Source organism: Diachasma alloeum, unplaced genomic scaffold (genome assembly GCF_001412515.2).
Source record: "Diachasma alloeum isolate Michigan unplaced genomic scaffold, Dall2.0 Dall_scaffold_00256, whole genome shotgun sequence".
Lineage (NCBI taxonomy): Eukaryota > Metazoa > Arthropoda > Insecta > Hymenoptera > Braconidae > Diachasma > Diachasma alloeum.
The window spans coordinates 1,474,877-1,502,112 of NW_021680401.1; the positions used below are offsets into that span (position 1 = coordinate 1,474,877).

The window sequence follows — 27,236 nt, forward strand, 5'->3', positions numbered from 1 at the left end:
ATAAGTCAACTTTTCAAACATGAGAAATATCTTGAAAATTAATGTTTGAATGGACTTTGCCGTCTGAATCAGGTGAGATATCTTAATAGTGAAATGTTTGAATCGCTCATAAATAACTAAATTTCAGACAGAGAATATCTGAACATGAATATCTGAAATTTTTCGGACACAAAAAATGTGTTCCATCATTTTCAGACAGAAACGGTGGTTGAAATTTTCAGACATAGTCAGATTTTCAGACACTTTTGAGGATTCAGATGTTTTTTACCATGTGACATCATAAATTCAGACAGCTGTCCGACACCTGGTTTTTGTAGTGATGTAATAAATTATCAATGATGCATCATTCTTTTTTCTGGTATTTTGCATTAACTTTTCCTCACTACACTAAACAACTTACGTGGAGTTTGGATATACTACTTCAAGTTATTTATTGTTACATGTCCTTAATCACCATAATGTTCACGTTCTCATTATCTCCATGCACATCCGAATCGAATTATTCCCCCTCCTGAGAAAACCCCACGACAGTTTCGCCAAGACGCTTTCAATCAACAATTTCAAAATAAACTCCTTTGCAAACATCCTCAACTGACCGAGCGTTGAGGCCATAGAAATGGGTATAATACAACTAGTCCTAACTCTGTGTATTTCGTCAATGGGAGCCATTGAATGCCTCGATGTATCCTCGAAAATTGCTTTCGAACCGGAGAAACGAAGTTTGAGTTTAACTTCATACGCGTCAAAGCCAGATCTTATTGAATTCGTGGATTTAAGTTCAGGGCCTGAACCACCGAGTGCTTCCCAACAGTTTAACTTGCTCCCTCAAATGAGTGATATACGGCAACCACACAACTTCGATAAACCCAGAAGTTCTGATGGTGATTCGACATCTGTAAGTCTATTACTTGTCACAATTCCAATGATTTAACTTTAAAATCGAGTGTTTGGCTCGACTGAGAAACTGGTCCATAAAGATTCTGGGGGGAAGAAGTCGTTAACTGAAAAGGAATAAGATATATATAACGAATGCCAGGGGAACAAATTTATTGCACCACATACAATCGTTGAAGCTGAACGACCTGTCCTACCGAGTGAATTCAAAATAGATTTTTAGGCGGGTTTGTGTCGTAAAAGTGCTTCGGGTCGTTATGGATTTATAGGAAGTCGTTGAGAGGCTGTAAATGCATACTTAGAATTGTCGGAGGGGGCGGGGGGGTCAAGAGTTTGTGGGGAATTTTCGGGTATCGTGGCATCTTTTAGCGGTTGATGCAGGATCATTAAGGCGGTTGGTGGCATAATGTCAACCGAAAGTTTTCATTATGCAGTTTCAAAATCTGTTATTACAAATGTTGAAGTGTTGAACACATGGAGCAAAATCTGCGGGTGGCTGTATCTTTGATACAGCCGTAATTTTACGTACACAGTACAAAAATCCGGTGTGGACTTCCTGGGACACCGATCAGTGTCAATTTAAAGTAGCCCTACCCTTCGGCCGGGCTACGCTGTACTTTTGGATATATTCAGATTTTTAATTTTTCAACTAAAATGCACGGAAAAAATTTGGAAAAATTCATACCCAGTCAGTATTATCTAAATTAAATTTCGCAAAAAATTGTCATTTTTTTCAAACATTTCCCTCTTATAAATAACTAATAAACTTGTTTATAAAGCGGTGGATTATTTTTTATGAGGTGTCAAAAAATTCTTGATTTTTTCACATCTAATGAAAAAAATTCAGATTTTAATCTGTGATTACAATGGAAATGTTGATTTTCACATAAGACACTGGGTTAAATCCTGACTTTTAAACATTTCTTCTTTGAAAAACGAAAATGATAATTAAATTGAGAAAAAAATTAGAATTCCGAATCTAATTGAGTTTTGTGCAATTTTTTTGCAGTTTTCAATACTCTTTGAATTTACCGTAAGGGTAGAGCTAATTTAACACTAAATTTTTTATTGTGTGGATACGTCTATGGTCTTCCATTTCCTTCACTGAACATCATAGTTTTCCATTTATTAGAAAAGAATTCGCGATTTCGCACCCTCTCGTCATGATAAGACATTTTTTATAAACACGATACGATTGAATTGTTATGTAAACCCTAAACAACCCTAAACCCTAAACAAACGTTCAACATATTTAATTCACAACGAAATCGTCACCTAGAAAAATCCTTGCGAATTTTACCACGGATCCACAAATTTCATTAATTTCGTGTAATAATATCCAACTGTCGGTATTCTGCCAATCAGCGCTAAGCATCCCTTAAAATTGTAATTTATTTCGAAAAAAACGGGAGATTTTCTGGAAACATCTAAACTTTTATAGAAAAATCTGGAATTTGCTATAAAAATCTAGAATTTTCTAAAAATTTCGAGGAAATTCAGGGAATTTCTAAAAAAATCGAGAGAATTCAAGGAGTTTTTAGGAAATTCGAGAAAAACCATGGACGTATCCACGTACAATTACAACTGTATCGAAGATACAGCCGCCAGCAATTTTTTTCAAAATACTTATCTTATTTTTTCAACCGTGTGGATTATTTTATGTATCAAGAAATGGAATGCTTCAGTCGTTTGGGAGTGTTTAAAACTAATATTATTTGGCCTGGCGCATATCAATATTTAAGAACAACAACAAAGATTGATTTTCTCCTGTCTGTGGCGATGTTGTGCGTCGTATATTAGTTTTAAATTATTCGTATAATGATTTAGTCATGCGAAAAAACTCCTTTATCATGCAGTGAATGTATTTTTAACTCTTCCAGGATGACACACCCTCCAAATGTATTCATCTGGATAATACCTCTCCTGCTAAAAGACCAGCAAAGAGTTGTCAGAATGGTTTATGTGATTTCTCAACAAGCACCGTAAGGGATTCCGAAGGAAACTTGATAACTACGATAAAGTTTTCCATTATTACAAAGACGCGGGATATCAAGGTCGAAGATATCCCAGTTATTGACGGCGTTCGTGGCATTTATCCGGAGCGGGCGCCTCCGTTGAATTTTCCCGATCGCTCGGATTTTTCCAGGAACATACCTCAGGTAACTTCGCAAAAAAGTTTGAAAAAAATTAATAAATGGAAGATATATGCGAAGATCGTGGATGTAAATAGTCAGATGCTAGAATCTCAACAATTTTACACTGAAATTTGCGATGAGAGTTTTAAAAACTTCTGATGAAATGTTACTTCCATTTGCACTGAAATTTCAAGGAATTTTGTCATTGAAAATTCATAATTTAATGGAAAAATCAGTGGGAATTGTGAATTTCAATTTAAATATTCCGGAAAAATTAACGAAAAATCAGCAAAATTCAGAGAAATCTCTCCTCGAACTCCAGATTCTTCTGAATTTTTAGGGAATTCCTTCAAAATTTCAAGAATTTGAAAGAAATTACCTGCAAATTCATGAAAATTTGGCAGTGAATATTCATTTTCACTGGAAAATTTATGCACTTTTTCTAATTTATTCTCCTGAAGAGATGACAAAAACAGTTTCCCCCAAAAAATGATAATCTTCGTAGTAGTAATTGCTCTCGTAAGACATTTATATGTCTTTCAGGTAAATATATTCGTTCTACATGGAATGAATGAAAATTTCAAGAGGAAACTACAATTTTCTTGCCGAAAACTGTGTTATTGGGAAAACTAAATAATTTTGAGGGGACAATTTTTTTGGGAAAAAAATATTCTTTCCTCGTCAATGTATTCATCGTATGGTATAAACCTGTGGAGTTTTCTCAGATCGAATAATTATCTAACAATAGATTATATTCTTTCCTGCCAACAGTTCGAATTCTTCTAGAGATATTTTTGATGATCACGACAAAAATTTAATTTTTGTGAAAAGTATTAAATTTTTGTCTGTCTAGTTGGTTAATTTCCTTCAAGTAAATCTATTTCACTGCATTAAATTTTCTCACGTGAAACATATAGTTTTTCTGCGAAATCTAATTTTTGCTCTCACTGCGTAAATTATGGAATTTATATTTTGACACTTGAAATTCCATTGACTTTTTCCCCTTAAATCGAATTCAAGTCCTTTTTCCGCAAAATACAGGCAAATTTTTTTAATAGCGTATGCAGAATAAAGAATCGTGTCATTCTTTTGCAGATTTACAAGCAAATTCCGAGTAATTTTGCCCCATCATTCGGGCCCCCTAAAAACCACTTCGTCAGACCACAAACAGATCCGTATTATTCGACTAGTTTTGCACGTGGTATCTATGTACCCCGCGGGCAAAATTCCGGGATGACTGGCAGAGATTTAATAGACGATAAAATCCAACCACCATTCAGCAAAACTACGTCCAACGTTGACGCTCAAAGGAGATAAGGCTTTATCTCTTTTGGATGATTTGGCTTTAGGACACAAAGTAGCTGTGGAGGAAGGTGATCGGAGGTGATTCATGAGTTGGCCAAATCGGAAGCCAAACATTTATTTTTAGGCATGAAAAATTGCATCGATCCACTCATTCACATGCAGCTCCAATGAAGTTTACAAACGTAAAAGAGAAAAGTTTCAAGTTTGCAGGGCCTAATTACAAACAGATATAGGCCAGATCATAATATAGAATTAAAATTATTTTATTACCTATAAAATCAGTATAGTTACAACTTTACATTATAGTTACAACTATATTGTAAAATGTTTTAATTGTTACTAAATTAATCATCAATCACGATTTTTCGAATTTTTAAATATTTGATAAATCAGTGCTTGACGTCGAAAGGTTGACGATTAAATGATTAATTTAAAAATCAAACTGAGAAATTGGGAGTTGATTGTTTAATAATTTTTGAGAATTAAAATTGTTTTAAATTTTGAATTAAAGCAAAAATTATTCAGAATTAGAACATTTTTCTCCGATTTCAAGGTGGAATTTCGAGAATTTTTTCTCGTTAGATTTCAGCGCAATGGGGTTCTAAAAATTTCGACTTTTGTGCTGGAAACGAGAAACTTTTATTCTCTGAATAATTTCTTTGAATATAATAAAAATCTCTCTTTATAGTTGGTTTCTCTCAACAATCTGAACAAACAATTTAAAGTTGATTCATTCTACGAATAGTATCCTATGAATACCTATTGATAAAAATCACAAAACAACATCTATTTATGAGTATCTTAAGATGATTTATTATTCGTTCATCAAAATGTATACAAAATTGCCTCTATGAAAGATTCTCCTTTCATTTCTACTGGCGCATACCTTAAGTATAAATTGCGACAATAAATATTACCACTTCAAGGGAATAAAACACTCACGGTTGGTCAATAATTATAAAATCAATTGTTTTTTGTCGGTAAAACTCTAAGCAGAAGTGTGGAACATTCATCAGTTTCAAAGGTATTTGATATCTGTTCTTGAGAATTGCCATCGATGACGCATCAGGAATGTTAGAATATATGAAAGTAGAATGATCGACTTATGGATCGTGGACGGTCTTGATGGAGACTTTCCCATTGTCGTTGATGCCAGTGGTTACACTCTTGCGAGACTGAACCTGGCCATCCGGTCCAACCCCGGAACTGGAGCTCGAGCTGGAGAAGCTACTGTATGAGCTACCACCTTGCGATGGGATATCTTCAGCGAATCGTGATTCAAATCCAGGTGCGACCTAAAATTTCGTAAATTATGTTAGACACAGAGAGAAATATTCAATAAAAATTACGCATCTGTTCCGTAATTCCGGAGCGAAATGTAGTTGTAGGAAATTTTACGGAATTGGGGGCCTATTCTCGAGTGTGAGGTGAACGGATTTGTGAACGGAAGTGGCTCCGTTCACGTATCGCATTGGGGAACGAAAGTTTTCGTAAACGAATCCTAGATCCACATGTGAATCAATTTCGTTGATGGATGTCGTTTTCGATTCACACGTGGGGATACTCGTATGAGGATACAGTTGACCTCTTCTGGGGAACGAAACATTAAACATTAATTGTTTAAATTTATTTATTACAAGATCTATGCGCGCGCCCTCGCGTGCGCTGATCTATTCATTTGTTGAAATGAAGAAATGGAATTCATTGAATTTCATTTTCTCATGAATACCTTATAAATATTGATAATGAATCAAAGAGAATTCGACGGAATAAAATTCGGAATAGAATAAATTTCAGACGAATTGGTGACTAAACATCTTAATTCATGTTTGCAATTTAGACAAATTTTCATTTTATTCAGACGTTTCTTAGTGTTTGAAAAATGTCTACAAAAGATGTGTGAAATTCAGACGTTCGTTTTTGCTGTGAAGGTTTTATATAAGATACCTTAACGACAGTAGGAGAATGGAATTCCAGGAATCCGTATACCCCCACTACGCGCGCTTGTAGAGAGCTTGAAATAAGATAGCTCGCTCGTGACGCCCGAATTCTATGGAATATTCATTTTTACTGAACGGATATTAATAACTAATTAATTTACACGAGTTTAATGATTTGAATTCGTATAGTCCACGTTTCCTTTTCTCTTTAAACATAACCCCGCGTGATAGAAAGGCAGTTGATGTTGGGAGATTGTTGGGGGACTTGAGAATAATCATCCCTGGACAGCTGAAATATACAAATTATTGAAAGTCCGTAAATAAATTGAATTTTAATTAGGCTTTAGTCTATTAAGATAATTCTGCGTCATCATTTTAATAATTATAGCGTCGAAGGAAAGAGGTGACCCTTGCGATCGTTTAACCCTTCTGATTACTTCACTTGACTCTCACATTTGAACTTTTGACCCTTGACGTCATTTGACCCTTATGACCACTTCGTTCGTCCCTCCCGTTTGACCCTTAACTCCGTTTGATCCTTATAATCACTCTTTTCCCGTTGAAAAATGATCACTCTTTTCCCGTTGAAAAATGATCGAGGACATAGGTATCTTATAAGAAGCCCACGGAACCAAACATTCGGGAGGCGATAAAAGTGCCGAGAGTGGGGGTAGACCTCGAGCGCTCGAAGCTCGAAGTATCTTATATGAAGCCTCGACTGTATGTGATTCAAATAAAGTTTATTTAACGCTTTGACTCGGAATCATATCACCACTACTTATGGGGGCAGAAAGTTCGACGTGGAAGGGGATGAGTAGCGAGCGCGCAAACAGAGAGTCTATTCTCTAATGGAAACGAGATCGGCCGCGCGTTCTACGCACGCGCCTTCTCTCCTCACGTAGTGGCGCTTCGGTTTCAGTCTTACGCTTACGCTTATTCGAGATTTTCGAGATATTTCGAGATCGATTTCCTTTCTCCTTTTTACGATAGGATCGTGCGTTCGATTTCGGCAGATCGCATGCGACCCATAAGGCATACCATGAGCTGCATGCGTCTTGTCGAATTCGAACGTACGATTTCAATTCGAGAATAGGCTCCCTATGCCGTAGCTCTAAGCTCATGTTTGAATACATGAGTCGAAATATACAAATTTTTAAAGTACCCTTACGGTAAATTAAAAGATTATTAAAAACTGCAAAAGATTCCAGAAAACTCTGGTTACATTCGGAATCGTAATTTTTTTCTCAATTTAATTATCGTTTTAGTTTTTCAAAGGGAAAATTTTTAAAAATCAAGATTTAATCCCGTGACTTACGTGAAAATCAACATTTCCTTTGTATGATTTGTCAATTTTCGTTGACTCGTACGGTTTGCGAGTCAGAGGGTTAAATGATAAAAATGAAGTTTTTATTCAAATTTGAGGAATTTCGTTATGAGGTTCTGTTTGTATTAAATAAATGTTTTTTTCATTATCAATAAATTGTTATTTGATTCAAATAAGTTCGATATTAGTATATATATTAAGAAAATTTCTTTATTTGAATTAAATAATAATGAAATTAGCGGTTCATTCGATACTGTTGGAATTTTTTTGAAATTTCATGGCAAATCTGGTAGTAATTCTCATGAAAATGGTATTGAATACGATTTCGGGGAAAAACGATTATCAAATTTTAAGCTTTCCGTAGAATTAAAGAAAATTCATGAGCTTTCAATGGAAGTGACACGGAAATCCCACAGTTTGATTGAATTTCCAATGAAACATGCATATTCAGAAACAAAATGATGTGAACTTTCAATTTTTCTCAGAATTTTCCTGATTTTTCCGAATTTTCACGGGATAATTGAACTGAAAAATCAAGTATTCTATTGATTTTCTGATAATTCGAACGGAAAATCTATGGAATATTTGATTTTTCAATCCCAAAATATCCTGAAGTTTCAATAGAAATTCAACATAATAAAAATTTCCGGGATTTGACACGGAAAATTCAGACGAAAAGTTTTAACAGCGTACCCTCTGCCTTCCCCTCTCTCCTTCCGTTTCTATAAAGTTTAATGAATGAATACTCACAGGCCCTATCTCTCCAGCTTGTGAATTACCGCCGGGCCCTGCATTGGCGACTCCCCAAGCCCAGGACCCTCCATCACCTCCTGCAGATGAAAATCCTCCTCCTCCGGATGGAAATCCTCCTGCAGATGGGAATCCTGCTCCGGACGGGAAACCCATGTTTTCAAATCTGAATCGAGCAGAAAAGAATAAAACAATGTTGTTTTCTCGTCACTCGCCCTCACTAAAAATTCGACTGCCTATTTAAATCCACACAAAACGATGTTAAAAAAACCATCACCTATTGGAAGGATTCCCATAGTACGTTGGATAATTCAAGCCGTTATAACCACCGGAATAAACCGGGGGATTCCCATTACGTCCCCCGATATTCATCGGCGGTTGAGGCTGGAAACCCCGGTTAACTTGAGTATTGCTGTATAATTGGGTATTAGGATTAACAGGTCTGGATCCGTCGTTTATAGAAGCCATAGCTGTTGCCCAAGAGCCCATTGCCCTTAGAGAATACACAGAAATCAAGACAGATAGATTCACATAGATTGCCATCACCAAGAGAAGAGAAAATTAACTAGAATCAATCCTTCGTATTCCTACATGCTGCACCAGGGATAGCCAAATTTGTAATATTTTATTACGGTTAATATTGTAGCCCTTAATTAGATAGCGTCACGCTTGAAATTTTTTGAGTACTTAAGTATCATGAATTCAAATATTCAAATTTTCAACTATTTTATCAATTAATAATTTCAGGTAGGAAGATTGACGATTACTTGTGTAATCAAAAATCCCCTTTCAGGAAATTTGAATTATTCACTTAGTAGTAAATTTACAGTTTCATATTAACAAATTTTAAATATATCATTATTCGTAAAAAATCAGATTATTAATATTATATTATTTGAAAAATTGAATTAACATATTTTAAACCTTCAATAATGTAAGGGTTAAATCCTTGCAATATTACAGAAATTTAATATTGATGGGGATCCCTGTACACACAGAAAAACCTAAACGTAAATTAGGATGACACAGACGTATTTTACCATCTCGTATTCGTATATTCGAAATTACGCTTAAAATTGCCGTAAATTACGTCAATTTTTTTCGAATTTTTGATAAACGTAAAATACGCTTTGTTTAGGCGTAGGAATTTACGTTTTTATTTTGACCGTGCGATACGTTTTTTAAAGCCTAAATTCCGATTTTTATAGCGTTAATTACGTTTAAGTAAGTTAAGCTAAGCGTAAATTGCATTTTGATAAACGTAATTTACGTTCAGGTTTTTCTGTGTGTGATGAAAAAGTCGGAAGCATTTAGTTGTTGTTAACGAGACTTCTTACCTATTAATATCATTCGTTAACTATTACATATTAATTAACGCGAATAGCGTTAATAGTTGAGAAGCCCTCATTAAGGGGAGACGGAATCCCCGTGTCTATATAAATTGTTAGAATTGTGTTTTCGCCTACAATTATTACTTTATATCTATGAAATTACTTTATCGTCTGGATCATTGGATTGTTGAGTCAATGAAGTAATTTCAGAAATAAAAAATAATAATTGTAGGGGACGGTGGGGCAAAATGAAACAGCAAGAAAATCTTGTGATCTAAGGGAGATAGGACGATTTTCATTGAAACCTTTTTTGTAGAGAATTTTACAAGCTACAAAAAAGGTCCTTTTCAAAAATGTTCTATCTCCTTTAGATGACGAGATTTTCCCACTGTTTCATTTTGCCCCGTGTTTCATTTTGCCCCATGCTCCCCTAGGAGAAAATATAATTCTAAAGGTTCACATAGACACATGGGTTTCGTTTCCCCTTAACAGCAAGTGAATCGTTCTAGAGTCTAAATTATATCCCAAGCCTTTTTAATAGTATATGTCGATAAAATGGCGGCGGATTTTTCACGAGTGTGAAGTTGGAAGGCCGAGGCGAAGCCAAGGGCTGCCAATCACACGAGCTGATATTCCCGTCTCACATGTGGTATAATATAATATTAAGAAGCATTTTTTCATTAATAATGTCTATTTGAAGAATAACATGTCGTTCACATTTCAGTGATAAAGATATATTCGATTCGCTCTGTAGATTATTCAGATAACATCCTTTTTCAATTTTGGAGCACTTCTAGTATTACATCTAAATATTTTTCTATAGAAATTTTAGTTGAAACGAAATGCGCGAGGAAGTGGTGGATTTTTCAATAGACAGATCGGCAGGAACTAACAGATGTTCTGATAGTATTTCCTAGCCAGTCCGTTAGGATTCTTTGTTTTCGATTTTTTAATGTTTGAACACTAAAAAAAAAACAGAAATTTTTTTTTTGTCAAAACAAAAAATTATGGTCGACAATCTTGATAGAAACCACTGGTGATAATAATTCGCTATTAGAAATGGTGCGAACGCTATTGTAATATTGTGGAAAGTCAGCCCGACGGATGAGGTCTTTTTTATAAAAAAAATATCTATACAACTTACTTTCTAGCTATTCTATTGCCTTAAATTTCACTGTGACGAATGGCCTTGAGAATAGTGTTCTAAGATTGCGTCAGTGACGAAGAATTGTGACATGCAGAAGCAAAAACAAAACACAGACTGGCAAGAAAAGCTAAAAACACTTCTAAACAATTTTAAATCAAACAGAAACTCACTGAGCCTGATGTTGTCTGATCTGCTCCTGAATGTGACGCTGGAGCGCAAGATTTTGCTGCTGAATGAGATTTACGTGCGCATCGAAATCCGCAGGTCCATAAGAAGGCTGTCCGCCTACTGAAAAGAAAAGCAATCCTATTCAACAATTTCCTATAAATCACGGCCAAAAACACTAAAAGAATTAGCTGACAAAGTTATGTGGACGTCCGCATAAAAAGGCTCACTTTGTCGATATGGAGTTATGTATATTCCGATAATATTGATAATATTCCATACATTTTAAGCCCAAAATTATCTTGATAGTATGAAAAATGATATGACTTTGCTAGAGAAGATCAACAAATAATTTGAGGCCCGGATGGATTATCTTCCGAACGTTATCTAGATTATTTTTTCATCTTCATAATCTAAAATGCATCAATTTCCAGTGGATTTTACATCACGCAGGAGTCCTTAAAAGTTATGTGATTGTACCATAAAAACAAGCAGAAAAAAAATTAAAAATTTTCCAAGAGCGTTTTTGATAAAGATTCGGAAATAAGTCCGATAGAGAGGGGATTGTGAGTGGATAATTTATCATAGTAATTAACGATCTGGCAACCATTGGCTACTGGGACAAATGACGACGTGACGACCATTAGATACAGTCGATTATTAATTTGCAATTTCCTCGCTATTGCGTTTATTTCCCAATGTTATTCAAAAACGCTCGTTGTAAATGTTCACTTATTTTTTAACTTCTTTTTCATTATGCAATCATAATTTTCGGAGACTCTAGGGCTATATAAAACTAAATGGCAATTGGAGTGTTTCAGATTATCAAAATAAAAAAAACAACGAAGATCACGTCGGAAAGATCAGTAGCGAAGGGGTAAAACGGATCAAGGATATCCATGTATCTTTTTTGCAGTTTCATACAGACCACACTATACATTCAACTACTTTCAATCAAATTTGTCAATTAAATTGCTTGAAACAATTTAAAAAAAAAAACATTAATTTTCATTGTCATTCAAATAACATTTTGCACAGAATTATTATTTTTTTAAGCATTTGTTGTTCATAAATAAATAATTGAAATTGCTTAAACTTTCGGGCACCTTATTATTTTAAGTATCAAATCGATTGTCTATACATTATTTACAGACAATGCTCGTAATTTTCAAAAATTGAATTTTTTAAATTGATTCAACAATCTTTAGAAGTAAAATTTCTATTGTTTTTCAGATTTTTACAATGTTTTCTAACAGTCCAATTTCGAGATTCAAAGTTAGACCTCCAAAGTTTAAATAATAAAATTATTGCAAAATGTCCGGAAACTTAGGGTCAAATGGGGCTCAAATGAAAGCTCTGACATCCGACTACAAAAGTAGTATTTCACTAGTAAAAAAATAGCCAAAGTACTCGGATATCCTCAAGTCGATTTTGACTATTGGTCAGTTTTCGGGAGAACGTTTAAAAAACTTCGTCAAAAAAACTTCGTAAAAAAACCTGGTTAAATCGGCTTTGGGAAACTGAATTTTTCGTTAATTCATCTTTAGTCAAATTGAACTTCCGCGAATAAAACCTTCTGATTATCTTATCTTTTGTAAGAATATTAGTAAAGTCTGCATTTGTGTATGAAATTTTAGAGTGTTCTTATCTATTTCGTTATGGTTTCTTGTGAAAAAAATAATCGATATTCCTCATTTATTTGATTGACGCGTTATTAATGTTTAATTATTGGGTTTTTGCATTATTCTCCTGCAGTTTTTAAGTTTTTTCAAGGTTTTCGAAGTTCAAGTTGTTCAATTTTTTTTTCCTCAAGTTTTTTTTAGTCAAGATGTTTTGACGAAGTTGTTTAACGAAAGTTTTTTAAACATGGACCCCAGTTTTCAGTGAATATCTCGGAATCTAAGACAGATAGCAAAATTTACGTTATAACCTTTTTTGTAGAGCGAATTGAGAACTACGAAAAAGATAGTAACGAAAATTTCGCTATCTCCCTGAGATTCAGAGATATTTTCCAAAAACTCAGCTGGGAGCTAAGTCGACTTGAACCGTTTTACCGCTTCGCTATTGAGATAATACACCCGGGCCTCAACATTAGCTTAAATGGGAGCTGCGGTGACAAAAACGTAAATATCTCGGAACCTAGAATATACAAAGCGAGCCCATTTCGTGCGGACGTCCATACACATCAACCCATCCACATGCAAAATTATCCTTAAACCATAGACGGAAGTGCGAATCCTTTACGCAACTTCGGAATTTCTTCAATGAAAAAGGAAAAAAAATCCAGAAACAAACAAAACCTGTTTGAATCACATGCTGCTCACACTCATATTTCCAGGCTTAGCCTATGTTATAACCCCCAGTCTGTTAGCACTAATGCAGATTGCTATCTCCACAATCATGGATTCATTTAATTACCATGCAATCACACTTAGGTTTCGTCATCGTTCTGACGGGTTAACAATCACATGCATCGTACAACAAAATCTAATAATGTTTTCTCGTGCACATAAATCTCTAAGTTATGTTCCTCATTCCTCCCTCTTCCAGTGTCCTTCCCTTTCGTCCACATCCACTCCCGTGTTCTTCCTTCATTGTTTCATTTTTTTTGTCATTACCTGCCCCACTCCCGGTGAATCCAGCAATCTCATTATTTCCTGGATAACTCCCGGTATTTATGCGTGATTGAAATCCAGTGCTTCGACCATTTGAATTGGCACTAGCCCCAGCACTAGCAAAACTCCCGGCACTAGCGAATCCCCCGGATGGATTACCACTGTTGTAATTGGGATTGGAATGGCCATTAGGATTGTAGCCCATTGGATTTGAATTTACTGGCGATCCAAAACCATTAGCCGGAGTGGGACGGTAGGTTGGGTAATTGGGATTAGCGTAGGATGGATTGCTTGGTTTTGTAGATGAAGTGGTTCTACAATTTGATGAAGAGCAGCTTGAACTGGAGGAGGAATCTGAGGCAAATGCTGATGGATAATTGGGAATGTTACTAGACGACGGGTTGGCATAACTGGGGTAGGAGGGGTCGTTGGCATCGAAGGTCCCGGAGATGCTGATGATTGGAGTGTAGCCGGCGAGGGGTCTTGGAGGTGTCATTCGAGTGGGCTTCTTTCCCTTGAGTGGAGGACTTGCTGGGTCGGAGTCGACCGGCGGATTGTTGGGACTGGGGATCGGGGGGTAGGCAGATGCCCAGGGGTTTGGGAAGGGGTTGAACCCGGGGGGGATCGGTTTCGATGGGAGTGGAGTCTTTACAGGCTTGATTGGGTTGACTGGCGGAGCTGCATTTGGTCCTGTGGGGTCTGTGTTTGGTGCTGGAGGATCTGCTCTCCAGGGATCCCAAGGAGATCCGTAGGATCCGGCGCTTGATGAGGCACTCGCGCTTGCACTGGCTACCGCCCCTGCTCCTGCTCCAGATCCGAAGCTAGATGCTGAACTAAGCGCATTTGCGTTTGCTGATGATGGACTACTTGGACTTCCGGCAGGCGCCTTGCCTGGAGAAGTAAAAGGAGGGTGAGCTGGGGAATCTGGGGGGTTGTTGGAGGGTGACGTCGCAGAGTCGTCGGGATCGGCATCTGCGCCTCCGAACCTGGAGGGGAAGAGCGGACTCTCCCCTGTGCGGTCGGGATTTTCGTCAGGATTTTCATCAGTTTCAGGTGGTGTTGTCGTCGGTTTTGGTCTTCTGCTGGGTCTAGTCTTTGTCGGATTTTTTGTTCCAGGCCTTCGTTTAGACGGTGCAGGGGTCACAGGGGAGGCCTCATCAGGGGTTGGGTCTTCGTCCGTTGGGTTTGGGGATTCGGGGTTTTGGGAGTCGTCTTCGGGGAACGGTTCCGGCGTCTGGGGTTTTGGTCGTCTGGTGGGTCTGGGCTTTGAAGGCGTCCTTGTTCCAGATCTAGGTGTTGAGGGAGGAGTCACTGGTGGTAAGTATTCGTCTGGGTTTGAGTCGTCGTCAGTTGGGTCCGGATATTCAAGATTATCATCAGGATTTTGGGAATCTTCGTCAGGATTAGGTTCGGGAGTCGGCGGCGCAGGTCTTCTGGTGGGTCTCGGCTTCGGGGGAATTCTCGTTCCAGGTCTGGTTTTTGAAGGAGTCACTGGTGCAGAGTCAGGGCTTAAGTCCTCATCGTTTGGGTCTGGGTCTTCAGGATTATCATCAGGATTTTGTGAGTCTTCGTCAGGATTGGGTTCTGGAGTCTGGGGTTTCGGTCTTCTGGGTGGTCTCTTCGGGGAAATTCGTGTGCCTGGTCTACTTTTTAAAGAAGGGTCTTCGTCGTTTGGATCTGTGTTCTTGGGGTCGTCTTCAGGGACAGCTTCAGAATTCTGGGGATTTGGTCTTCTGTTAGGAGTTTTTGTACTAGGAGGCCTGGCCTTGGTAGGTGGTCGGGGAGGAGTCTTCCCTCTAGGTCGCGGTCCTTTCGTGCCAGGTCTCTTCACGGGTTCATCGTCAGGATGTCCGTTCTCGTCAATGGGTTCAGGAGATTCCGGATTATCATTAGGATCCTCTGGCTCTTCGTCAGGATTCGATTCAGGAGTTGATGGGCTTGTCGGTGGTTTGTTGGGGTTTGGTCTCGGTCGCGTCGGTCTCTTCGTGTCGGGTTTTCCTCCACCAACAGGCTGAGCTTTGGGATTTTCAGCAGGGTTTTCATCATTGTCATTTGGTTGCTCATCAGGATTTTTATCAGGATCTTCATCGGTTGGAGGTTTGGGAGGGGGGAGTAGGTCACGACTAGGAGGGAGCGCGGGAGAAGTTCGCCTTTTTGGAGATTTGGTATTTGGCGGCGTCGGGGGTCGCTTTGAAGCAGGAGGTGGACGCTGGGGGAGCTTAGGTTTCGGGGATTTAGGCTCATCATTTTCGTCTTCTGGTTCTTCTGGTTCTTCCTCAGGTTCTTCTGGTTCTTCTTCAGGTTCTTCTGGTTCTTCCTCAGGTTCTTCTGGCTCTTCCTCAGGTTCTTCTGGCTCTTCCTCAGGTTCTTCCGGCTCTTCCTCGGGCTCTTCAGGAGTTTCTTCGGGTTCTTCGGCTCTATCTTCAGGTTCTTCTTCTGGTTCTTTCTCATCATCAGATTCCTCAGGTTCTCTTGGCTTAGGAGGAGGGGGTCGCTTAGAACTAGGCTTAGGCGCAGGAATAACATTAATTCGAGTTATTGGGGTATCGCCGCTTGGCCCATTATCACCACCAATTGCGTTAGGGTCAGATGGAGGTTTAAGCGGATTTTTAGGATTTGGTTTAGGCCGTTTTATCCCAGGATTCGGTCTAGTGCCAGGAGTATTTTTAGGTGGATTTTTCGTTGGTGCCTTTGGTGAAACCGGTGGCTTGGGTTTAGTGCTAGGAGGAACAGTGTCAGAATCATTCCCATCACCGGTTTCAGAATCAGAGGGTTCTGTGGAGCCCGGAATGGAGTCGTAGTCGGGAATAGCTTCATTAGATTTTGTTGTTTTTCTAGTATCACGTGGTACCACACGCTTCCATGGTCTTGTTTCAAGGTCACCGGGGTTGATTAAATCCCCCAATGTCATGGATCGTTCACCTTGTTGGAAAAAGGAAAGAGGAGGACTTTTTTACGTTTTAATATGTCAGTAGTGAAGTCATCGCATGCTGTTGCGTGTGTTTATGTGAGGTAATTGCAAGGGATTATTTGGGTCAGTGGAATAATTATATGTGTAGAACCTCCTATTTCTTATATTTCTTCAGACTTTGGCTGCTTATATCCATCCGATTTGTTTCATATTTTCTTTTTCGCCCCGGCGGACGCAAAGTACACACTTTCCTCCCGCCTTGCAGTTCTAACCATAAGAAGATACAATAAAAGATCCTTACCCAGGTGCTTACCACCCTCGCCGTTGGCTCGAGTGGTAATTCCGCACATGGGCGCGATTCCTTTGTTTTACCTCTCTGCACTGAAAAAAAAAATTTGCTCTGCCGACAAACTATACGTTCCACGTGAGAATATTTGATGGAGTGGAACAGATTTAATTGAGGGAAATTAACCAACTTGATAGAATGAAATTTGCTCGGCCGAAAACAACTTTGCGTGCGTAAAATTTCACTTTACGGACAAGTGATGAAATATACTCTTATGTTGCTGGGTCCAATAAATTTCACATAAAATATTTCAGGCTTATCGGGCCGTAACATCAAACACTTTACATCACACGGTCCACAAACTCCATTCTGACGAATGTCAGTTATAATCATAATCGTCAGGAAATACTTTGTGAACCTAATGATAACCTCCACTATTCGAAGTCAATTTGTGTCGATAACATTGAAACTCATTCGGTTTCCGAGGTCATATAACGAGTATAAGAAATAAGAGGTTGTACTACATGGCTGCAGTCTCGCGCTCCCGTTTTGTTATCCAGTCCTGCCGGTATGAAATATTATTATAATTATTATTTCAGCTGATGTTAGGATGATTAAATGTCAATAGAATCTTGATCACATTCATAATTTGTATTTTCATGGCTGTCTGACTCACACACGGGTATTATCATCGTCGGATCATATAGAATGACGCAGGCAGATGAATCACCCAGTTTAAAGAACAAAATTTCGTGGCAATCAATTGGGCATTTTAAATTTTAGATTTTTCCTTCCGGGAATTCAAGATTCAACGGACTATTGCAGTATTTGTTGTATACAGTGTGAGCACTGGCGGGTGTCACGGAGATGTCATCGATAAGAAAAGAAAAGTACGTGCTTCAAGGTGACAGACGAAAAAGCAGGTCATGGTTCAAGTAACCGGTGACGAGATTCCCCCCGTGTGTGTTCAATTCCTCGTTTTTGTCACATGAAAATATTTCTGATAGCCGACATCTTTTCCATTTGTTCACATACACGGTTGTCATAACATTGGCGAAAGACTGGCCGACAATTAACGAGTTTTGAGTGCCTCGCAGGAATATTTTTTTGATGAAATTGTGTAAATAATTCCTTGCGAAGTAAGTATATCATTTCGCGAATTTATATCTACCATAGCATCAATCACAAACAAGGAAATTATACAAAACTCGCCTTTTTATTTTTTTATCGTTTATTGTTACAGGTTTCATTATTAGCCTTCTGATACACTGTTAAAAATTCTTGTCTGAATTTTCCCTGTCAGATCCCGGAATTTTTTATCGTATTCAATTTCCAATGAAATTTCAGGAAATCTTGACATTGAAAAATCAAATATTCCATTGATTTTTTGTTCGAATGACCTGAAAACCAATAAAATACTCGATTTTTCAGGCCAATTATTTCATGAAAATTCATAAAAATCTCTCAAATTCAGGGAAAAATGGAAATTTCATGTCATTTCATCAAATCAATCGTTAACCCCTCAAGGATGGGGTCCATATACGTATATGGACCCAAGCAAAAACGCATAATTCTGTTCAAATCTAGATAATTCCAAAACTGTGACAGATAATGCAATTCCGCCAACGCCATTCGAAAGCTGAATAGTGTAGCTTCAATTTCTCATGCGTTTTATAATTTTTCATGCATCAGAATTTATCGAATCTCAGTGATATTAAGTGCACGTCAGGCTTTGTAACAGAAAGGCCCCGTGCGCGAGGGGTCCTTAATTTGGAGGTATTCTTGACAGTAACAACAATTTCCATAACCTCGGGGAATTCGACAATTGGAATTTTGGAACAAAATTTCCGCGATTCAGGATTCTGTTACTAGAATTTAATGATAAAGTCACTTGATTTTGTGATTTCTCACTCATTAAATATTAGAGTGCCGCAGATGTTTATAAAATAAACCTTTTTTCTTTGTACCCTTAGTTGTTTCACTTAATTGGATAGCCATTGATATGAACCCTAACAGTTAACACCCACTTTAGCTCTACATTGTGCATCATACGAGGAAAACGCCGCAATGCGTCGTGTTTGTTCAATTGCCATTGACTAGCTACCGGAAAAATAAAAAAAAAAGACTTTTTCAATGGAACTGTCTGAACAATACTAATAAATACTGTACTAATTTTTCGAACAATATAATGTTTAAAATTCCCGAAGAAAACAAATTATTTCCAGCAGAAAGATTACTAATTCCCATGTTAAGGCCCGGGTGGATTATCTTTCAAACGTGATCTTGGTTGATTTTTTTTATTTTGATAATCTGAAATGATCTCCAATTGCTATGCAGTTTTACATAGCCCTCGAGTCTCCTACAGTTATGATTGTACAATCAAAAAAAACGTTGAAAAACAGCTGAGCATTTTCAAAGAGCGCTTCGACTAATATTGGGAAATAAAGCCAATAGGGAGGAAATTACAAATTAATAATTCGATGTATCTAATGGCTGTTAGGTCGTCATTTGTCATACTAGTCAATGGCTGTCAGATCGATAGTTACCATGGTAAATTATCCATTCACTATTTACTCTCTACCGGACTTATTTCTTTATCTTTATTAAAAACGCGCTTTGAAAATGTTCATTTTTTTCTACTTTTTTTGATTGTACAATCATGATTTTTAGGGACTCCTGCGTGATATAAAATCCAATGGAAATTGTGATATATTTTACATTATGAAGATGGAAAAAAAATCGAGATAACGTTCGAAAGATTCATTTAAGACCCGGGCCTTAAATGAAATTGTCCGTTACGCGACGTTGCCGGAACTCACTAAACGCGCTCGGACAGTGTAGAGTGACTTCGGCAACGCTGGAGCCTAAATAACACCTGAATCCCCGCGGAGGTGACCAAGTGCTAAGGTTGCGTGTGAAGAACAACTAGGTTTAACAGAAAATTTTCTTTCATTTCATTTTTATTTCAATTCCCGAAGCAAATCATTTCGTTATTGCAAACTGAAGTGCATGCAGTATTACCGGTCTCACAGAAAATATTACTTGTGCTCCTCAAGTCAATATTGCGGCTTTGAATTAATTGTTACCGTGCTGATACCAAATTTCATTTGGTGGTGGAAGATTAAATCCACTTTTAGCTCTTTTATTGCATCAAAATGCATCATAAACGACGACAAAAATGTATTTGTTACTGAAAAGCCAGCCGTTTACGAAGATTTTCAAGTGTTTTATGTATGGAATGTACTTTGTTTTTCCAGAGAGAGATCCAATACATTAGGGTTGTTATTACTCATAACAGGAAGAATAAATTGACTATACTAACACATTTCTGTTGCCGTTAACAAAACGCAATGTGTTTATTGATTTTTGTCGCTGTTTACGACGGATTTCGGTGCAACAAAAACGCTATTTACTATGCGGCAGTGTAATTTCCGTCTGGATTTGCAGAGAAAAACTCACGTTTGTCTTTCTACTTTATGCGATTTCATTTCCATATTTCTCATATTTTTATTCTCATTTTTGGCGTGGTAAACATTTTTAGATTGAAGATCTCGATTTTTTGCTTCCGAATGGAAGTCTCGTATTTGACCGGCTTTTTGATTTTCTAATTTTGATTGCAAATGGTCTAGAATATTATGAAACGTGAAGACATGATGTTTTTAGGATCATGTCTATGTGTATGTATGTGACAACTTGGGTTTATGGTGATTAATTTTTTTTTAAATCAACAAAAATGCGGTTGAAATTTGTAGACAAAAATCTGAAGTTTTGGCTTATTGTAACTATTATTGCGCTCTAAATTTTGGTGCGCAGTTTGAGCCCGATCGGTCCAGTAGTTCCTGAGATATAATAACTTATTTACATTTCATTTTTCATCAATATCTTGAAAACTATTCCAGCGATTTCAATTTTTCTTTTTTCAAAATACTCGTCTGGGTGGTCTCTGTCTAGATCAATCAAAACATATACCTTTTAATGCAAAGTTTAGAGATATTGTCGTTTTTCCGTTTCTTAATGGAAAACCTTGTACGCACGATAACTTGAGAAAAAATGGAGATAGCGAGTTGAAATTTGGTATCATTCTAGCTCTTAGACTTCTAAAGGTTGGTACTTTGGCTGGGTGCAATCGACCAAGCGGTTCCGGAGATGTACAACCTTATGTGTAAATATATTTTGTTAAATATCTCACAAAATACTCAACGGATTTGATTTTTTCTTTTTTTAAAATACTCATCTCGGCGGCTTCTATCTAGATCAATCAAAATATTTATATCCATTCGCACGAAATTATCAATTTTTTCATTCTTGTACACACGATAACTTGAGAAAAATGAAGATAGCAAGTTTTTTTTTTTTTTTTTAATTTAGCTTGCGGAAACCTACAGGTTTATAAAGCTGTAAGATAGCAAGTTGATGTTTGGTATGATTATAGCTCTTACAATACTGAAGGTTCGTACCGATTATACTCTTGTATAAATCTATTTCATTAAAAGGTTAAATATTTTCCTGTAGACACCCTGTAGCATGTGGTTACGGTTATGCCTGTCACAACGATAGGGAATTGCTACGGATCCATTCGGAAGCTTATTACTAATAGAATTGATAAAAATAAATAAAAGAAAGACTAATGAAGCAAGTAGTAACGGTCACTTGCCTTCTGTCGAATAGGCTCGAACCCCTGCTTGCTTAGTTATGATAATTCAACAAGGAAAAATACCGGATCATGATATTTTTGGGGATTTCTCAGAGATGCTTTAGATGCTAATTGTGCAGGAAATTTAGGATGAACGCAAGAATACTATGCAATATTCAACAAGGAATTAAACCAAAAGTTGCCCTGGCGTCAGAAGAATGAATGAAACTTGAATTTTTATCAACTGTAATACCCTAAGACCTTCAAAATTATCGGATATTTCCCGAATGTTTCGTTGCACAGGAACGAGATTAGTGTTGCAGAGGGATTTTACAGCGTAACTAATCCCGATCGTTGATATGCAGGCAAAATTGAGGGAAATATTCGATTAATTTTGAAGGTCAAGGGGTATTCAGAGTACCACTTCTTCAATTTTGATTTTGGCCGATCAGGGTGCGATGTTCGAGGTTACGGGACACATTTCATCAAAATATGAAGAACATCTGTCAAATTCGTAGAAAACAATTGATATGCCACAGGGAAATTATCAGTCTGATAATTTCCCTGCAGCCGGGGAAATTGTCAGTGTGGAAAGTGTCACGTGACCGCGAATACTGCACTCTGATTGGTCAAAATCAGAATTGAGGAAGCTATCGAAGATAATCTCTCAAAAGATTTTAAAAAATCCTCTCATTCTAAATTCCACACTACGAATGAATTATCCTAAATTCTGAAATTTCCCCGGAATGTGCATAAAAGCATGAAAAATCCCCATGCACTCACCATTAGCCTCTCTCCTGAGTCTCGCTCCATTAGAATCGCCCATGCTCATCAGTACCAGCACAACACAAGCGATGACCTTGGTATCCATGATCATGACAAGAGGAAATAAAAAATACAAGAATATTTATAACGAGATTAATAATCTCTCAGTGCTCGATTAGGCACGAGTGTTTCAGACACTTGCTGCGCACTCTTTTAAATAAATATTTCCGTACGTCGCAGTTCGCAAAAAGAGAATGACTAACATCCACTCCACGCGCGATCATCTTATATAGCGTACGCGCCGGCAACGACAAGCACATGTCTCCTGGTTTTCCTCTCTTCCTTACTCGAGTCCTCGTGATGAGGCATCAATTCAGTATTCTATCGAATATATGCGATAAGATGAGTGAGTAGAAATGAGCTGGTCAGAGGTGTACACAATAATGAATTATCTATTTTTCGGGCGGTGACCTTGGGAATGTTTTATTGCGTATTTGTTGTTTTTTCAAGGGGGCGGTTACTGCATGTGACACAATGGTTTCCAAATGGAATCGATTTCCAAAATGATTTCCATGATTACTGATTTCATTGACTTTCAACATTTTTATTCGTAATTTCCAATTATTTCCATTGATTTCCAATGATTTCCAACGATTTCATGGAATGCAAGTCAATGATTTCTATAACTTTGTTCAGCAAAAGAACACTGGCATATTTTTTAACAATCAAAATTTTTTTTCCTCTTTCAAAAAACTTCGACGCAAATATCGATTTATCGAAACTTATTATTTTATTAATTTCAACACAAATTAACTCAAAACATCTTCTGCTAACAGATGAATTGTGTATTGACTTTTCAATTAGAAGTATTTTAAAAGTTTTTAAAAATCAAGCATCACTTTAGAAATATTTTCATATTTTTTATGAATTCCTTCCTCGGAATATGTTGGAGAAAAATGTGAATTCCGACGAAGGACTTTTTTTTTGTTTAGTCGGAAAAAACCTTAATTCACAGTCGAATTTATGTTTAGTTTTCATTGATTGCCAATGATTGCCAAAGGTTGGAATTACGATTGGTGGTTGGTGAATCACGATTTACTAATTGGAAATCTCCAACTTTTGTTCCCCAACGTGATACGTGAACGCAACCACTTCCGTTGACAAATCCATTCACCTCAAACTCGAAAAAAGGCCCCCTGTTGTCGAGGCGACACCTTTTCAAGAGGGAAGTTCACTGATAGAATGACTCATTGATGCCAAACGAGATTCGGTAACTATTAACGAACATTTATTTGCTAATATTCAACTCCACCATTCATTGATAGTTAACAAATGGTTCACTTGAAAGCTGGAAGTCGAGACAAACAGAGCTCTTCACATATACATTTGTTAACTTTTAACGAATGAATATTTGGTGAGACCGAATAGACCCTAGGCTCTAACCAAATCCATTTGTTAACAATACCTAATGCTTTCTATCAGTGTAGTGTTGCGTATTTGTTCTGCTCCTCTCTATCAGCCATCTTCATGTACGATCGTCTCTTTCTCTCTTGATATTCTTTTATCTTGATGGCGAGTATGCGGACGTGTCACTTTTGCTTTTACGTCGTTTTATTATTCTTTCCGCTCAATTTATATAATAAACTCTTTTTCGTCACAAGGCCCGGTAAACCGCGATTCTAACTTCGCTTCGCTCGCTCGCTTCGCTCGGTTAGATCGCGGTTTACGGGCCTTCTGACGAAAAATTGCATTCATCACAAGGTCCACAAAGTATTTTCTGATGAATGTGGCTTTATTGGCCGAGCCGAAGGCGAGGCCTATAATCACATTCGTCCACAAAGTATTTTCGTTTTCAAAGTATTATTCGGCTCGGCCAATAAAGCCACATTCGTCAGAAAATACTTTGCGGACCTTGTGATGAAAATAACTATTGTTTTTATAAGTAGCCTTGTACACGGAGAAAAAAGTTGGAGAAAAATTATTGAACAGGTTAAGTAATCGTGAAGCGAACTGGATTTTCAGTATTTTTTCGGTCTATATTGGGGACAAACTGCGAGACCAGTAGTGAATTTGTCCCTGTTGGCCCGGGAAAATTTTCGAACGTGAGGGTAATTTCTGCCGAAAGTCTACAATTTATCCTGCATTTCATCGAAAATTATCCCAGTTAAGAACCCTTTCGCAACAGCCCGGAAAAGTCCTAATTGGTACCACATTTTTGGCAATCTATTTAGAGGGATACATCGACACGCTCGTAATGAGTGTTTTTTTTTCGACCAGCCGAAGTTATGATGTTCTATTTGTACGTTCAACTACTGGGACATTCACCTCGTTTTATTTACTGTCATTTATGCACAGAGAAAAATTGGGAAGAAAAAAAAATTAAATTAAATATACTCATACGTTTTGCCTCTTCTGTTTAACCCTTCACCGTTTGACGCTTCCATCGTTTAACCTTTCTCTTTTTTTACCTTTCTCCGTTTTAGCCCTCATATGAATCTTCAGATAGAAAAAGTATTGATTCATTCAGTCAAACAAACGGGAAATATCATCCGCGCACAGAGAGCGGTTTGACAGACCGCGGGGTACGGTAAACGTGTGTTTTCGGAGGAGTTCGATGTAAAGATTAAGATTGTCCTCATGTTTTTCATAGATAATATTTATAACAGTCGCCAGCTATTGAACAAAAATTTGACTAGCTATAGTACACACTTTAGGAAATAATAAACAATGAAATGCGAGCTCCTAATACGCGAGATGTAAGCCAAACGGGAGTTATCCCCAAAAAACCCCCCCCGAACTTGATTTTTCCATCTTATGAGAAAACGGTTTTTACGATGCTTTGATAGGATAAGCTCTCGGGTCCATATGTGGCATGGACAGGAGATTCAGATAAAAATTACGGAACGCTCTGGAAAAATTCCGCGACAGTTCCGTAAAATTCCCTACAATAACATTTCGCTCCAGAATTACGAAAAAAATACGTAATTTTCATTGAATATTTCTCTCCGTGTAGATATTAGTTTTATAATTTGCCATTCATTAGAAATAATCCTATTCGAGTAGTATTGAGCGCAAACTACGCTTGGTAACAAAAGCGCCCCATCCAGAAAACCTCATTCTTTTAGGGATTTTATTATTAAGGGGAGGTTCACCTCGGGAAAATTTTTTTTGTTTCTGAAGAAAAAAAATTTTTTAATATTATTTACGCCACTCATGCCTGAAACCGGCTGGATTACACACTCGATGCTTCGCGTCTCGTGTCTAATTCAGCCGGTTTCAGGCTTCGTGACATAAAATTTTGTTCAGTACTTGTTGGGAAATTTCGTCCTTAACGTGTGTGGTTACATCACTCGCCTTCGGCTCATGCTGTAAACCCCACACACGTTAATGACGATATTGCCCCACATGTGCTGAAATATACTATTATATGATACGTGCGTGTAACCGCCTGAGGAAAAATCAGGCGGAAAATAGTGTTTTTGAAGTGTTTTTCTCGAAAAACGCAAAGGTTTTTTTTTTCCCGAGGTGAATCTCCTCTTGAACTCATCGCATGGTTTTCCTCAATATTGTGATGAAACTGGAATTTATAGACATTGAGAAAAATAATTGAGGTTCACGCTGAGGGGTTTGAGAGGGGCTCGAGGGTTATCTCAATTGGCGATAGCGAGCATATTTGTAGCGACGTTGGGAATGGGTTTTCCTTGTTGAATTGGGGTCGTGTCTATGGTCAAGGAGAGATCATTGTCAAGGTCGACCATGATGAGATTACTGTGATAGTTCCAGTAATGTTCGCGGAGAATTTTTTGTGCTCTTACAGTCGAATATCTGCACGTGGAGGAAAATTAAGAAAATGTTATTTAGAAATTCTCGGCATATTTGACTGCCCGAAAGACAGTCGAAGGGCTTCTCATCCCTTAGTAATTGAAAAAAAAACTTTATAGTGAAGTCCCTCGAGGGTGTATGTATAAATATGTAATAGCGGATGAAACTGTGTGCCATCTCCACAGAATTTAAAAAAAAATCGTTAATCTTGTTATTAATTTCTCGTAAAGAATTGTGGTCAAATCGACGCAAATTGAATGACTCTTTATCTTGAATCAAATCACCACAACTTTATGCAAGCTTTTTTCACTAATTGAAAAGTCCAAAATCAGAGAGAACAATTGACAGGCAACTATGGAATTATCATCATTTTGATAATTTACTAGTAGCCTGGTGAATTATCAAAATGAAACCTACGCGAACGTGTCACGTGACCTCGAATACTGCGCTCTGATTGGGTGAACCGAGGAGGAACGAAATTCTCGATATAACTCTGTTCTGATTGGTCCACGGTACCTCGAATACTGCAATTCAGTAGCGAAGCGGTAAACCGGGTTAAGTCGTTTTTTACTATTGGCTAGTTTTTGACGAATATCTCGGAATCTAAAACAGATAGAAAGATTTTTGTCATGACATTTTTTGTAGAGCCAATAGAGCGTTATAAAAAAAGTCATGAGAAAAATTTTGCTATCTCTCTTAGATTCCGAGATATTCAGCAAAAACTGGCTAATAGTCAAAATCGAATTAACTCGGTTTACCGCTTCACTACTTTTGGGGTCGTATTCCACTTTTTCGTTATTTTATCATTTATTCTTTCATTGTTTCCACTTCAAATCATTATTTTCCCATAATTTAGGCGTATTTAGGTGATTTAACACTTTTTGATCTCTTGACGGACCTCAAATTGTATTTAACCGTCTATTTATTGGCCTGGTTACTCTACTTGACTTTTCGAATAAGTTGTACTTAACTTTTTTCTTTCTATGTAGAAAATACACTGTTAAAAATTTTCGTTTGAATTTTCCATGCCAAATTTCGGAAATTTCTATCGCGTTTAACTTCCACTGAAATTTCAGGAAATCTTGTCATTGAAAAATTGAATATTTCATTGATCTTCTGTTCAAACGATCTGGAAATCAATAAAAAACTTGATTTTTCAGTTTAATTATTCTGTGCAAAATCAGGAACATGCAGGGAAAAATTGGAAATTCAA

At 37.4% G+C, this 27,236-nt stretch overlaps 2 protein-coding genes across 3 annotated transcripts; one reads left to right on the top strand and one right to left on the bottom strand.

Moving 5' to 3' along the window:
• The first annotated feature begins 601 nt into the window (after nt 1-601).
• LOC107037600 lies at nt 602-4,687 on the top strand. The gene is made up of 3 exons (XM_015256231.2): nt 602-895; nt 2,775-3,053; nt 4,125-4,687. The coding sequence occupies exons 1-3, from the start codon at nt 617-619 to the stop codon at nt 4,344-4,346; spliced, it is 780 nt and encodes a 259-aa protein (XP_015111717.1). The 5' UTR covers nt 602-616; the 3' UTR covers nt 4,347-4,687.
• A 434-nt stretch (nt 4,688-5,121) lies between these two features.
• On the bottom strand, nt 5,122-22,451 carry LOC107037599 (basic proline-rich protein). Of its 2 annotated transcripts, XM_015256229.2 has the most exons (6): nt 22,220-22,451; nt 13,610-16,528; nt 10,997-11,114; nt 8,626-8,841; nt 8,349-8,514; nt 5,122-5,629 (listed from the first exon to the last, which is right to left on the bottom strand). In XM_015256229.2, the coding sequence occupies exons 1-6, from the start codon at nt 22,311-22,313 to the stop codon at nt 5,438-5,440; spliced, it is 3,705 nt and encodes a 1,234-aa protein (XP_015111715.1). In that variant the 5' UTR covers nt 22,314-22,451; the 3' UTR covers nt 5,122-5,437. The 2 variants fall into 2 exon arrangements, with proteins under 2 accessions (XP_015111715.1, XP_015111716.1); XM_015256230.2 differs by lacking the exon at nt 8,626-8,841.
• Nucleotides 22,452-27,236: the final 4,785 nt, after the last annotated feature.

Excerpts from the sequence above, each read along its gene's own strand:
- LOC107037600 (XM_015256231.2), top strand. The coding sequence starts at position 617 with ATGGGTATAATACAACTAGTCCTAACTCTGTGTATTTCGTCAATGGGA. Across the intron at positions 896-2,774 it reads CTGATGGTGATTCGACATCT|GATGACACACCCTCCAAATG; the intron begins GTAAGTCTATTA and ends TAACTCTTCCAG. Across the intron at positions 3,054-4,124 it reads TTTCCAGGAACATACCTCAG|ATTTACAAGCAAATTCCGAG; the intron begins GTAACTTCGCAA and ends ATTCTTTTGCAG.
- LOC107037599 (XM_015256229.2), bottom strand. The coding sequence starts at position 22,313 with ATGATCATGGATACCAAGGTCATCGCTTGTGTTGTGCTGGTACTGATG. Across the intron at positions 16,529-22,219 it reads ACTCAGGAGAGAGGCTAATG|GTGAACGATCCATGACATTG; the intron begins GTGAGTGCATGG and ends TTTTCCAACAAG. Across the intron at positions 8,842-10,996 it reads ATCAGACAACATCAGGCTCA|GGCAATGGGCTCTTGGGCAA; the intron begins GTGAGTTTCTGT and ends GTATTCTCTAAG.